Below are 15,748 nucleotides of genomic sequence, written 5' to 3' on the forward strand. Positions count from 1 at the left end.
GTAGTTTAACTTGATACTATTATATTTTTATACTTTATAGTCTATTATCTTTCCATGTGTTTGATTATGCATATTAAGAAGGCTATGAACTCTAACAGCTTTTCTTTTTTTGTGATGTTCCATGTCCCTGAAAGGTATGCTTCTGTGGTTATAATTAACTTTAAGTAATTTTATTCATTATAAACAAATTTATTAGCAGTAAGTTTGGAAAAAGTAATACGAATTTTCAAATTTATTAATTTTTTTCCTATTACAACAGAAACTCTCTTATCTCACATGGTCTAAACCTGTAGTTCGTTAAATAATCAAAAAGTTAGTAAACTAAAAGACAACCTACTGAATGGGAGAAGATATTTGCAAATGACATATCTGATGAAGAGTTAGTAACCAAAATATATAAAGCACTTATGCAACTCAACACCAAAAAAACAAATAATCCAATTAAAAAATGAAGAGACATTTCTCCAAAGAAGACATACATGTGGCCAATAGCCACATAAAAAGATGGTTAGCAACACTCATCAAGGAATTGCAAATCAAAACCACAATGAGATAGCACCTCACACCTATAAGAATGGCTAAAATCAAAACCTCAAGAAACAACAAGTGTTGGCAAGGATGTGAGGGAAACAGAACCCCCTTGCACTATGGGTAGGAATTCAAACTGGTGCAGCCACTGTGGAAGACAGTATGGAGGTTCCTCAAAAAATTAGAAAGAGAACTACCCTACAATAATGGAATCATACTAATGGGTATTTACCCAAAGAATACAAAAACACTAATTTGAAAAGATATGTGCACCCCTATGTTTATTAAGCATTATTTATGATAGCCAAACTATGGAAGCAGGCCAAGTGTCCATCAATAGATAATTGGATAAAGAAGATGTGGAGTGTGTGTGTGTGTGTGTGTGTGTGTGTATACACACCATATTTGGAGCTAAAGAATACAATGCCAAGTGAAATAAGTCAGAGAAAGATGAATACCATATGATTTCACTCATATATGGAATTTAAGAAACAAAGGGGGAGGGATGAGAGATAAACCAAGAAACAGACTTTCTTAACTATAGAGAACAAACTGATGGTTACCAGAGGGGAGGGTGGGGGGAATAGATGAAATAGGTGAAAGGGATTCAAGAGTACACTTATCTTGATGAGCACTGAATAATATATTGGAACTATTGAATTACTATATTGTACACCTGAAACTAATATAACACTGTATATTAACTACATTGGAATTGAAATTTAATTAGATAATTAAACTAGTCTTAAAAAGTGTGAGTAAGCTTAGGAAATCATTTTAAGAAATTGTCTACCTACCTTCTTTTAATATATAGCATATCTATGAAAATTTACCAATTTGCTAATTGCCAATTTTTTAATTTTAGGCCAAGACCTTTATTTTTCTGTAATTTATGAGTCTGTTGATTAGCACTGGATCTTTTTTTGCATGAACCACACCCATAAAACAGTGTCTACAGTGAAAACATTTGCTTAATTCTTAATTTAGATATATCTAGATTTTTTACTTTGATTGCTTAATATTTTGTTACTGACACACCTTCCTAATTTAAGAGTATTTTTTTAAGTTAGAAATTTATCTTTAGTTAGTTTCCACCAACTTAGTTTCATTGAAACAGCTCTTTCACATTGATATTCTGTCAGCTTACATATAGTATTATATTAGTTGTGTCATTACACTAATAAATAACCATGGGTTTCCACCATTTACGGTGGCTTCATAAGCAAAAAACTCATATTCCCTCTAAGTCTACAAAAACTGCATGTTGTGGGCCTACTAGAAAACAGCTTTCTTGTTCCTGTCAATCCTACATAGGGAAAAAGGAAGAGTCTGTCAAAGGAGGTCAGTTAAAAGCTTTGACTATACATTGTATTCACCATATTTTAAAATTGATGCAAGTTAATCCATATATACTTATGTGAAAATAATAATATAAGAAAAGGGGGATGATTTCAAAAATCTGCCTTACAAATAAGACCAACTGAAAAGTTGTACATTTTGCCTGTCAGACAGATGATGGTTTTAAGATTGTTTTTGTTGGAAATTTGTCAAAGTATAGATTTTTTCCATTGATAATTAAAAGAAATATGAGAGGAAAAAAGAAAAGGTGCAACCAGTCTGGAAAACTATTTGTAAACTATAATCCATCAATTCCATGCCCAGGTATATACTCGGGGGTGGGGTGGAGGAGTGGTGTGTGAGTATCTGTATTTACTAAAAAACATACAAGAGAATTTATAGCCGCATTATTAACAATGACCAAAACTGGAAACAGCCTAAGTGTCAACAGTACAATAGGTAAATGCATCACAGTGTACTCACTGGAGTACTACCTACAGCAGTGTGAGTGAACGATGTACAACATGCAGCGATGTTCATGAATCTCACAAAATCTAATGATATGTGAAAGAGGCCAGACCAAGGAAATACATACTCTATGATTCCATTTTTATGCTGTTCAAACCAAGCTAAAGTACATGGTACTGTTAGAAGTCAGGATAGTAGGTGCTTTTTTGTGAGAGAGCAAGGAAGGGTGACTAGAAGGAAGCAGGAGATAACTTTCAGAGTTCTGGAAATACTGTTTCTTAATTTGGGTTCTGTTCTTTCCGAGCGGTATGCTTAAGATTTGTGTTTTTTTATTATGTATAGCGAACTGCAAAAACTGTATCCAAAAAATAAAAGAATGTGATTTTTATCTGATGGAACTAATATTAACTAGATGAGCCATGATGTAAGGACAGAAAAATGAGTTGAGCTCTACAAAGGGATTGGAGAAGAGCTTAATTACAGAATCTATCAAAAAGGGAAATAAGATTTAACAACTTAAAGTGTACCATCTGTATCCTATGTAGTTTTGATAACTCATTTCAGCCCAATTTGTTGTATTTTGCATACTTAGTACTTGGATTATGCAACTACTGAGAATTACTTAATGAACATGTAAATATAAACCATAAATCACTGTATCCTAGTATGGTAAAGTAATCTGGATCACCCTCCTCATTTTTAAGTCAGTTTGTTTTTGGGTGTTTTTAAGCGTTCTACTGTCAGGATAAAATACTGTTCAAAAATTAGACTAAAATTTGGTTCCTTGGACCATATTAAAATACATTTCATTAATTGACCTGTTTTTGTTGAATATCTTTATTCATAATTTCTACCTCTTTGGTTTTCTTCATTTAAAAGGAAAAAATCATGAAAGTATCCTGGTACGTATTCAATTTATAAAATAGCAAACAAAAATCAGATACATATTAGAATAAGTTCAAAAGAATGGAGCCTTCAAATGATTCTCTCATAAGACTTAACTGAGTTTGCCAAACATTCTTACTATTTCAGTAGTGGTAAAATATATGCTAGCCCAGCACTTTATTATGCAAGAGGCAATAGAGAAGAAAGAAATATTCAGTTGCCATAATTAATAATTTTATTCATTGTGGGGGGTGAAACAATTGCACAAACCATTAGTAAATGTTATTCCCCTCTTCAATTAAATTGTAATTGTTTCTCTTATATAGTAAATATAGATGAAAAGTGTTGATTTGGCAAGAGAAAAGAGTGCACTTCTAAATTATTTAATCAAGTAATCATCTTGAAAAACATTTACATTAGTTTATGACTATAACATTTCATAATTGGAGACCCTATAATTTCTACAAGGGAGAATAAATATTTGAAATTGTGTGGTTTGGCACAGAATAGCAGTATTGTCCAATCCATATGCCTACTGTTTTTGAAGTAAAACTTACCCTAAACTTTAAATGTTTGTTGAAATTATTTTATGGTGTCTAATGAGATATGAACTATAAACCCTAGGGGGAAAAAAAAGGTCTAAGACATTCTATTTTTTTAATATGTATTTTTATTATTGGAGTTCGATTTGCCAACACATAGTATAACACCCAGTGCTCATCCCGTCAGGTGCCCCCCTCTGCCCATAACCCAGTTACCACATTCCCCTGCCCACCTCCATTCTAATGGGCTGTCTTAGTTCTTAAAAATGAGTGGGAAATATCAGAGAAGGTGACAGAACATGAGAGACTCCTAACTCTGGAAAACGAATAAGGGGTAGAGGAAGGAGAGGTGGGCGGTGGGACAGGGTGACTGGGTGACGGCCACTGACGGGGGGCACTTGACGGGATGAGCACTGCAGGTGTTATACTATATGTTGGCAAATCGAACTCCAATAAAAAATACACAAAAAAATAAATAAAAAATTCTTAAAGACCGGAGTGGTGTGAATACTTTGCCAACCGTTCACACTTCTGCCTCCTGCCTCCTGCTTCCTGCCATGTGGCTCTGCCACACTCTGGGCCGGTGAGGGGTAACAGTGGTGAGCAGGAAGGATGAGTGGGGCAGCTCGCAGGCTTGGTGAGGGAGTCGCACTTCTCCCAGCAGAGTGCCATTACTGAGATCTCTAAATTTTGTGTGTTTTTTTTAATTTTATTTATTTATTCATGAGAGACAAAAGGAGAGAGAGAGGCAGAGACAGGCAGAGGGAGAAGCAGGCTCCATGCAGGGAGCCAGACGTGGGACTCCATCCCGGGCCTCCAGAATCACACCCTGGGCCGAAGGCGGCGCTAAACCCCTGAGTCACCCAGGCTAAGTTTTGACCTCCACCATGAGGTTAGGAAAGCCACATCAGTGAGCCACTTGGTCCTTGTTACTATGGATTCGCCAAGTACTGAGGAGAGGAAGAGAGGAGGAACTGAGTATCTGTTCCTTCAGCCAACCTTTAATCTGTTAGCTTTCAATCAAGGCCACCTTCGATAAGGAGAATTGGGGGAGTGAGCGGGATCAGAAAGGGTGTAAGATAGGAAGTAGCCTCTGGCATGAAAAACCAAAAGCAGAAGAAATAGATAAGTACAGAAATTATCGTCCCAAATTCACATCACATCACCCCAAACTAGCTTCTTTGTATGGTATTTTGAAAAATGGGAATATTAGAAGGGTGTGTGTGTGCATGTGCACGCGCGTGTGTAAAAAAGCACCCCTGGCAGAAATTACTTGTTACTGAAATGACAACTGGAGTAGGAATGTAGCCTGTTTGGTGAACTGGAAACTGGAAGATTCTGCCCACAAAATAAAAGCACATATGAATAATTTAATTTGGCTACTGTGTTACAGTGTTGCTGTGTTAGATCAGAAATGTATGTGACTGTTTTTCCATGATTGGTTATGATAAAGGTTAAATTCTTCATACTACTTTCACATTTTCTAAAATTATAAGTGTTTTTTAACATATACTTTAGGTATAAATGTCTGCCTTATACTCTCTAGTTAATAGCTTTGAATAAATTCATGGAAGTTTCCTTTTTTTAGTAGTGATATAGCAAATATATTTAACATTGTATGCCTATTTTTTTTTTTAATTAGGATTTGGAACTTGGAAGGAATGCAGACAGCTCATTTTGTTCTTCATTCCCCTGGAATGAGTGTGTGCTGGCATCCTGAGGAAACTTTTAAGGTTGTTATTTATAACTTAGCTTTCTTTTATCAAGCTGAAAAGACCTATACATGTGTAATACATGCATACATAGAGGAGAAAAATCAATTACTTTTTCTACCTCAGAAACTCTAATTGCCATAAATGCACTTGGACTAGTCCAGAATTCTGTAACTTAAAAACGCTCTATAATTTTTTATTTTATTGCCATCATCCATAAATGACATTTTTTCAGAGTACGTTTTTCCTGCTCTTTGTTAGATTGCAATCTAAAGACAGATGCTCAGACTATTTAGTAGCAGTATTCATTAAAAACAAAAAAAAAAGTTAAAATCTATACTCACAAGAAAGCATCAGTGGCATAAGGCAAATTTGAGCTGGCTGCAGTGCTATTCAGCTCCTATTCAGAGTACAGCTTTCTAAAATTCTAAAACTATACTATGACATTATCAATTGACTTAATTTCTTATTTCATTGAGAAGACAGGATTCATTCAACAAAAGAGTTCTCTTGTTGGCCAGTATCTTCTCTTGGACATCACTCTGTTTTGTCTTTCCCTAGAATCTAAGAAGTTACTAAGTCCATCTTGATAAAGTTATTTCTTTAGCTGTGTAGATCTCATGCCAGTTCCCTCAGTATCTTTTTTAGAGCTCTCCAATGTCTTCATGCTTCTCCATTGACTCTCTTCCATCCTCACACTGCCCAAAAAGATGAGCTTGATTAATTATAGCAAACCCTTACATAGTACTAAATGTACTTGGCCCATTGTCAGCATTTCTTGTTAGCTCACTTAATCTTTAACGGCAACCTTATGAGATAGCAACTATGACGATCCTCATTTAACAGATAAGGAAACCGTTTCTGTTACTTCTGTCTTGAAACCTTGCTCACTTGCTTTTTGAAGCTGCGTTATTCTAGTCCTCTTGAGCACATATAGGTGGACCTTCCCTTTTTCTTTCTCCTCTGCCAACTCTTCTTTCACCAGGTATTTGTGAATTGTTAGAAAGGGTAGTTCTCATCTATACTGCATTCTATGTGTAAAAGGGGATAAAAGAATGAATAAAGCCCTTGCCCTTAAGTTATACAATGAATGGCTTATCAGGAAGAAAAACACGTAAATACAGCAACACAGATTTTAAGTGTTGGAATAAAAAGATTTAGTGAATAGATCAATGACATAAAAAAGCATTAATCAGATCTGCACATTAGCCTTCACTGAGGAGGTAATCCTGAGCTGAGATGTCCCAGACTGTATACCAGACTATATAAGTATGTTCTCTGAGCCTTGGGATGCCATGAAAGCTTGTTTAATATACAGCCTATATATTTGCATGAGTAAAATTTTGCAATTTATTCATATTACATAAATAGGGATTGTTCTGTCTATAAGTATTATTTTTTAAACCAGGCCCTATATTTTATTTCCTGCCAGATTTCTTCCCTATAGCAGTGGGTCTACCTAAATATTAATATTACCATGTATGAATACAGTAGCCTACCTTTTTTTTTTTTCTAGAGAGAGTACACGAGGGGGTAAGGCAGTTAGAGAGGGAAAGAATCTTAAGCTGGCTCCACATCCAGCACAGAGCTTGACATGGGGCTCAATCTACTAACCCTGAGATCATGAGATCATGACCTGAGCCGAAATCAAGAGTTGGATGCTAACCCAACTGAGTTGCCCAAGCACACCAAGTAGGATACTTTTTAAAATTTTTGACCTAGATGACAAATGAGAACTTTTTTTACAACTTCTATCCCAAAACTTGTATCTTAATGCTTGTGATTCAGACCCCTTTCCTCCATGTGCTTTAAGTTAATTTCTGTTTTTCTTCTGTATATCATTAAAACTCCGTCCAACCCCACCTCCTCCATTTATTGCTTCCATGCCTTCAGAATGTTTGGAAGTCCCTACTGTAGATCACATACACTCAAAAAAAAAATCCTGACCTCGCCTTTGATGTCTTCCTTCCATATATGCAGCCTTTTCCAGGTTTTTAATTTTTCCTTCCCTAGGAACACATTAGTAGAATACATTGCTCTGTCATTAGGTGCATCCTTCATCTTTCTGTTCCCACAAGTAACTCTCGCCAGGGCTTAGCTGTTTCAAAAGTTTTGGCTCTCCACCCTTTGATCTTTCTTGCTCACTTCAGTTAAGCTAATCTTAAAATACCAGTTTCATCATGTCACCCCTAAACTCAAAAACCTAAAATATGGAAAAGCAACAAAAAAGTGATTAAGCCTGGAGTCCAGTCCCAGTTCTACCACATACTAGCTGTGTGATCTCAGGCAAGTCACAAAAGCTGTCAGTCACTGCCTTTACTTCTTCCTCTTGTAAAATGGAAACTCATGAAGCATAAATTAGTGAACTCTTAGAAATTCCTTAAAAGAGAACCTGTCACATAATAAGCACTAGATCGATTTTAGCTGTTTGCATTATTGACACTTACTACTACTAAAGTGATCTAGTGGTTCTCTTTGGTCTGATATATCCAATCAAGCCCAGAATTTTTGTTCTGTTTTGCTTAGTCTGGATGGAAATGAGGCAGCCAGAGAAGAGAGGTAGGTCCATGATTACCTGTGTCATAGAATTCTTTATGAAAATCATGTGAGATGTGAACTACACAAAAGAGCATGTAGTCTGGAAACCAGAAAGCAGGTGCAAGCATTTAATAGTAAAAGATACAAAAATCAAAATATCTCAAGAAATTAATATCTTAAATCTAATTAACCACAATTGGAGCTAGGATTTTACCAGGTAGTAGTAACAGAACCAAAAGTTTAGGATGTCATGGAATCAAGAGAATTGGGACTGAGGACATCTTCATCTCTGACTCTAAGAGAGTAGACTGTTGCTAAATGACATGAAGTGTAACAACCAACACTTGCTAAATGCTTTCTGAGTGCCAGGAACTGTGCTGAGTATTTTACATGTGTTCTCTTTTGTAATTTTCACAAAACACTGAGGTTGGTAACATTTTTCTATTCATTTGGTAAATAAAACTGAAGCATGAAAAGGCTAATAAGTAATTAGCCCAAGGCCACACAGTCACAGATTTGACCTCACTCTAGTTCAAGTTCTAGTGTTCTGTGCTATAAAAGATATTTCCCCTCTGAAAATTCAATGCGTATTCTGTTTATGGTTCTGAGAAAAGTCCTAAAGGAAAAATTCTTCTGTAAACTTCTTAGCTACAGCAGTTCCCAAACTTACTTAACTTTTTTACTCTGCTTTCAACCTAAAAAATAACCTATCATCACAATTGAGCATAGTTTAAAAAAGGATAAATAACTGAGTATTCAATCTGATTTCAACCTATAATAATAGTGAATGTTTTTTGAGTGTCTGTACTGTGCTAAGACTGTTCGGAGTCCTTTACATATATTAAATCATACCATCCTCATACCACACTATGAAATAGGTACTGTTATTAGCTCCATTCTTACTGATGAGGATGTGAGGTCATTTGCTTGAGATCATACAGCAGAGCTAGGACCCACCCAAACAAGGTCTTTTCTAAACCGCCTGTTTGGTTGCCTCTCCTAATTTAGGACCTGGCCCAGATGAACTTTGCCTGTCCACAATCCATAATTTATACCTGAAATCCTTAAGATTTTTAGAGTCAGGCTCGAAATCTCAAATATTTTAATAAATTCTGGTAAGGCTCCCTTGGTCTCTTCCCATTTCCACTGCTTCCCCACCCTCAGCTATATATAGCTCACCAGACCATTCACCGACCTTCACAGTCCAACTTACAATAAGAAATACATGTGCTCTGTAGTCAGACCTTGGTTCAGGACCTGAATGCAGTTGCAGGCTCTGCCTCAGTCTCCTCCTCTGAAAAATGGGATTAATGATAATAATTTCTTCATACAGTGATTAGGAGGCTCAATAAGACAGGGCATATAAAAGCTCAGTGTTGAATTTGATCTTCTCATATATGTCACTGACCTGTTGTTATTGTTAGTAGTATTAGTATTATTTTAACATCCTTCCTAATAAGAGTAGTTTTAAGTTCTTTCTTTTCTATTAAGAATCCGGTAATTGCAAAGACTACCAATATTCTACTTATAGTCTATGGTCCTTTTTTTTTTTTTTTTCATAATTCTCTTCTCTAGATGGGAAAACTTTTTTATTATTATTTGACAGAACAGCAAGCAGAGGGGGAAGCAGGCTCCCCACTGAGCAAGGAGCCCCATGTGGGGGCTCAATCCCAGGACTCTGGGGTCATGACCTGAGCCAAAGGCAGATACTTAACCAACTAAGCCACCCAGGTGCCCTGAAATGGGAAATTTCTTGATATCAAGGATCATCTCTTACTTTTGACTTCTGTTGAAATTATCATTGTATTTGCATAAACATATATAATATATATATATAGTTGATCTTCATTATTCACAGATTCCATATCTGCAAGTTTGTCTACTCACTGGAACTTATTTATAACCCCAATATCAGTACTCATGGCATTTCACAGTCACAGACATGCTCAAAGTAACAAGAAATTTGAGTTGGCCAATGTGCACATTTCCAGCTAAGGCTGAATGAGGCCAGTGCTCTTACCTTCTTGTTTTAGTCCTCATACTCTAAAAAAAGTGTCCTATTTGTGGTCTATTTAGGACTACATTTTTGTGCTTTTTGTTGGTGATTTCACCGTGTAAAATGGCCCCCCAAGCATAAGTGCTAAAATACGGTCTAGAATTCCCAAGTGCCAGAAGGCTGTGATGTGCTTTATGGAGAAAATACATTGTGTTAGATAAGCTTTTTCAAGCCTGAGCTAGAGTGCTGATAGCTGTGAAGTTTGTTGGTTTTTTTTGTTTTGTTTTGTTTTAAGATTTATTTTATTTGAGTAGTGAGGAGAAGGAGAAGGGCAGAGAAAGATGAAGAGAATACCTCAAGCAGAGTCTGTGCTGAGTGTGGAGCCTAATGAGGGGCTTGATCTCAAGAATCTGAGATCAGACCTGAGCCAAAACCAAGGGTCAGCCACTTGATCGACTGCACCACCCAGGCACCCCAGCTGTGAGTTCTGTTAATCGATAAATATGAAATATGGTATTTTTAAACATACATAAGACAAGATTATATATTAGTCAGCTGACAAAAAAATACTATGCCCAGAGACTCACAAGAACCCAACCCTTTATTTCCTCTAGGATCAGTGTTCAATATTCACTAATTCCTTGTTTGCAGCAACTTAATAGACTCTACCTACCCTGAATAATAAGACTCAAGTCTGTGTAGACAGTGGGGGAAGGTAGAGGTAGATGCTTGGTGAGGGTCTCCTAGATGATGAATAATAGAATGATTGCCAGTGGTTCTGAGCCAGACATGATATCTTATTAGAAGTAGTAACAATACTTTTAAGGGTTTAGAAAAGTACTGTGATATATAATATTACTTATAGCCAGATGGAAACATTTTGAGTCTGATGTAATTATCTAACATTTCACAGATAGGAAAAAAGCAAACTCCGGGTCACTTAACAGATTAGTAGCACCCATGATTATTGATATTCAGTCTCATTCTTTCCAGGCTGCCACTGGTACTTCACACCTTCAGGAATGTTTTCACCTTTATATAATCAGAATTACAAGACCATTCTGTAAAGTTAGAACTTTACAGAAAACAAAGCATTTTGTTATTTTATTTGGGCAACACTTACTTACCCATTAAACTTGAATAGCATTTTGTTATTTTATTTGGGCAACACTTACTTACCCATTCATAGTGATCTCTTTACCTTAACTGCCTTAAGTGAGTATCCTAATGCCTTGCTTCTTTGAGTCTGAGAAATAAATTTTTTAACATCTTAATATTTTGTAAGATTGAAATTTATCTTATAATCATTTTTGCATTGATAAAATATTTCTTAGATACGAAGGGAGGGAAGGAGAGGGAGAGGGGAAGGAAGGAAGCAAGCAAGTTCAACATCTTAAATCAGTAGTATTTTAGAATAAAGGAGAAACTGAAATAAGAGTAACTACTATTTACTGAGTGAGTGGCTAACATTTGTCAAGCATTGTACTGGGTGCTTTACATATATTACTTTTATTTTTTTTTTTAAGTGATCTCTACAGCCAACATCTGGAACTCAAACTCTCAACCCCAAGATCAAGAGTCACATGCTCTATGTACTGAGCCAGCCAGGCGCTCCCATGTATTGCTCATTTAATTAGCACAAAAATGCTGTAGCTATTCTTATCCTCACATACCCATTTTAGAAAGGAGAAAGCTGCCAATCAAAGATTTGTAATTTGGCCAGTCACTTAGCTTTTAAGTGGAGGAAGCAGCCATGTTCCTCACACTGCTGCCTTCCATTCTGGGAACAAATTCACATCTCATAAGGATGTGTAAACATAATATATCTCTGTTGAGAAATACACACTTAGCCTCTATCCTTTCTAGACTACTTAACTTGAAGCTATAGCTTTTCCCAGAATAATTCTTTGGGTTTATTTTTTTTCCTGGTAACCATACATCATCATTTAAAATTGTACCAAATTTTCCTGAGTCTTTCACCAATTTTCTGTAAGTTTTTAAATATTTGACAGAAATTTTTTTTATGTAGGCCTCTCCTATTTCATTTACATTTGATGTCCCATTTGTAATATACGCAAATATTTGCATATTACTATATAATTGTGAATTTCTGCCTCAGATTTGGCTAGTGAATTGAGTTTTTTTTTTTTTTTTTTTCTGTCTTACAGCTGATGGTTGCAGAGAAGAATGGAACAATCCGGTTTTATGATCTTTTGACTCAACAGGCTATTTTATCTCTTGAATCAGAACAGATGCCATTAATGTCAGCCCACTGGTGTTTAAAAAATACCTTCAAAGTTGGAGCTGTTGCAGGAAATGATTGGTTAATTTGGGATATTACTCGATCCAGGTACTTTCTTAGTATATTTATCTGTTGCTTACACAAAAAGTCAGTGGCTGTTGCTAAATGGTCCACAGAGCCATTCTTGTCTCCCTGAGCCTCACTGTAGAGCAGAAACAAGTCTCCTGCAGAAAGATCAGAGCTGTTGGTTCTTACATAACAGAGATATATGCCCAGGCTTTGCAGGTTTATGGAGAGTAACCAAGGAAGAACAATGCAAAGGAAGAAATCTTTGAGCAATGTTTATGTTAAAAGAAGAAGAAAACCATTGACTATTGAACAATGGTGTTCTATCACGGTTCTAAATCAGATCTATGTCTCTGCCATATTTCATTTGTGTTAATCCAATGCTTATTTGGAATTTTGTCACAGTTTAAGTACATTGGGCATTGTCCTTTAAAGAAAAAATACCGTTTAAACCTTAATTTAAGTTCCTCTACTTGAGACCAGCACATAAATTCATAAAATACAAAAATGTTATCTTTTAGTTATCCTCAAGATAAGAGACCTGTCCACATGGATCAAGCCTGTTTATTCAGGTAATGTACCATGTTTGTTGGAGTTATATTTGATTTTTTTATTTTGTTACATGTTGTGCCACCATCTCAAATACTTTCCCAATCTTCTCCTTTGCATTGAGGTATTGGGGGTGTGTTTGTTTTTGTGTTCCTTTTCTGATTTTTTTTAATAGATGATTATTTTGCTTTCTTAACTACATCTTTGCTTTGGTCTTTTGGTCTGGGTGAGGGAGTGGTTTGTTTTCCAATATTTTCTTTGAAGAATTTTTTTCCTTCTTTGAAGAATTTTATAAAATACAAAACACATGGCCATTCCACTAATACCACTCCAACAATTTGGGTTATATACTTCCTTATAGTTTGTTCTGATAAAGATGTAAAGTGTAGGTGGGCCCGTGTTTATGCACGGGCCTGTGTTTATGCACTTAAAATCATGTAAACTTCATTATTATGCTTTAAATGAGAAAACAGTACATTTTGTATCTGTGACTTTTTTTCTACTTTAATATATACATCTTAATCTTTCTCATTGATTTTTGCATAATATTCCATTGCATAAAGTAGTCATTAGGGTGCTTTTAACTTCAAATAACATGAAAACTACTAACGGAGACTAAAACCAGTAGTACATTTCTTACAACTCCAATAAAATTATAGGACTTGAGGACACCATCATTTTTTGTATACCTTATAAAAAAATATATTCAAGAAAATGTAAGAATGCCATAGATTGTAAGGTGCACTCTGATTTCAGAAATGTGAGCACATCACAGAGATGTAAAGGCTTCTGAAGGAGGCAGTCTTGAGGATTGGCTTTAGTAGGTCATCACTGCCAAGAGTTCAGCCCCCTCCCTCTCCATCCATCCACCACGGCCTGGCTTCGGGCTTGTTGCTTCACTGTCATGAGATGACTACCAGAGTACCAGGCATCATAGCCTTGTACAAGCTTGTCCAAAGTACGAGGAGAGGAAGGAGCACTCTTCTCTTATTAGGAATTGTTCTCATTGCGTGTCATCCCTTGGGGTTGAACACACTGTCAGAATGTAGTTGGGGTTCAGTTAGCTTGAGAAAATGTCAGAAAGGCTATTGGACAACAACTAATGTCTGCCCATATAAAAATATTAACTAGACTTTAGCCTTTTCTCTTTTTCTTCTTTTTTGTTTTTTTTTCTTTTTTAGTCAAAAAAATCCTTTGTTTTTTCTTATTATCTTCCCTTTTGCACTTATTACAGTACTAGGCATGTCACTGAAGCTATATTAATGCTTTTTGATTCATTAATTCACTGTGTTTCAATGTCTGGGAATTTTGAAACTTAAATATTCAAATATCCAAATATTCTAGTTGTTTGTATTCATCCCAAGGAGTTTAAATGCATGAATTTATCACTAATTTTATAACGAATGTCGATGAGAATGTTAAATTTTTTTTAATGTATTGCACTGTGAAATATTTTATATTTGTCTGATGCCTTGTTTATATCTCCTACCACACTGCTAGCCCTTTGGTTATAAGAACTGCTAACTTTGTGTAACTTTGGAACTTAACAAAGTGGCACGTGGTAATAAGCGTTTAATAAATATTCACAGAATGAGAAAATATTTATAGCTAACTTCCCTGAAATTTCCAGTCCAATTGTAAAGCTGTATTAACAAATTTAGACTTATAAAACTATCGGTTTTGTGCAAAAAGGAATAACTTGTTTAGAAAAGCTTGTAGTTATCTCTAAGATACTATGCATATTTTTGTCTTTCCTTAGGTGGTCCACAATTAATGAGAACTTGTTTGCAACCACTGGTTATCCTGGCAAAATTGCAAGCCAATTTCAAATTCATCATTTAGGACACCCTCAGGTAATTTAGGAGTTGTTTTGTGGCATGTGTTTTTAAATGTGTGTTTTTTACTTTTTTACTCATAGCCCCAAATTTGTAATGTGTAACTAAACACATTTATGAATGTCTTATCTGCTTACATTGGAAAAAGAAAGCATTTTTTGATGTTTAAATTGCTGGTGGTAACAGACTTGTTGCCATTATTCATGTAAGAAGCATTTTATTTCTTTTTTCATTGAAATATAATAATTTTGCTTGCTTGGTTTAGGCTACAAAAATGTTTGAGTCTAAGCTACAACAGTTTTCATAGATTATTTGTATCCTTCATTCTAGCCAGCTGCAAACAAATAATGTGTGTGTTTCACCTATGAGGAAGCAAATTTTTAATTCTATTTCCACTATGTTAACCAAAAACAATTTATCCATGCATTTCTTGTTTTTGAAGGGTAGTTTTACTTATCAACTTTGGTGATTTATTAAGTTCAATTCTTCATGTATTTTGTAGCCTGTCCTCATTGGTTCTGTAGCCGTCGGATCTGGTCTTTCCTGGCATAGAACTCTCCCACTGTGTGCAATTGGAGGAGACCACAAGTTGTTGTTTTGGGTAACTGAAATGTAGAACAAATTTTCTCTGTACCTTAGATACATAAACTCTGTATTTTTAATACATATTTTGAAGAATTTCTTATTTTTATATCAAATATACTGTACACTCTAGAAATGCCCCAGTTGTTGCTTCTGTTAAATAAAATAATGGTTTGAAAAATCATTTTCCTTCTCTGTTCTGTATGTGTTTCTGTGCGTGCATGTGTGTGTATATATGTATATACATATATACACACACATATAAACATATGTACACATAACACGCGTACATTTTTTTAAATCATCTTTTAAGACTATAATTGACTCAGCAGCTCTGGAAAAGAGATGACTAAGGAAGCATATGTATTTGTCATTTTTCAGAGGATTATCCAAAGTATATCCTGTCCTCTATACTTGAAATGTATACTGTTTTCCTAATTCTCAGAGACACAAACATTTAGAAAAGG

At 35.4% G+C, this 15,748-nt stretch overlaps 1 protein-coding gene across 2 annotated transcripts in view; it reads left to right on the forward strand.

Annotated features, from left to right (window-relative positions):
* NUP37 (nucleoporin 37) overlaps window positions 1-15,465 on the forward strand; it is a 41,608-nt gene extending 26,143 nt beyond the window's left edge. For both annotated transcript variants that reach the window (XM_055336469.1, XM_055336468.1), the window contains 5 exons: window positions 5,404-5,494; window positions 12,176-12,357; window positions 12,837-12,887; window positions 14,624-14,717; window positions 15,202-15,465. In XM_055336469.1, the coding sequence (XP_055192444.1) occupies window positions 5,404-5,494; window positions 12,176-12,357; window positions 12,837-12,887; window positions 14,624-14,717; window positions 15,202-15,315 (532 nt within the window). In that variant the 3' untranslated portion in view covers window positions 15,316-15,465. The remainder of the gene's footprint in view (window positions 1-5,403; window positions 5,495-12,175; window positions 12,358-12,836; window positions 12,888-14,623; window positions 14,718-15,201) is intronic.
* Window positions 15,466-15,748: the final 283 nt, after the last annotated feature.

Source organism: Nyctereutes procyonoides, unplaced genomic scaffold (assembly GCF_905146905.1).
Source record: "Nyctereutes procyonoides isolate TBG_1078 unplaced genomic scaffold, NYPRO_anot_genome, whole genome shotgun sequence".
NCBI lineage: Eukaryota > Metazoa > Chordata > Mammalia > Carnivora > Canidae > Nyctereutes > Nyctereutes procyonoides.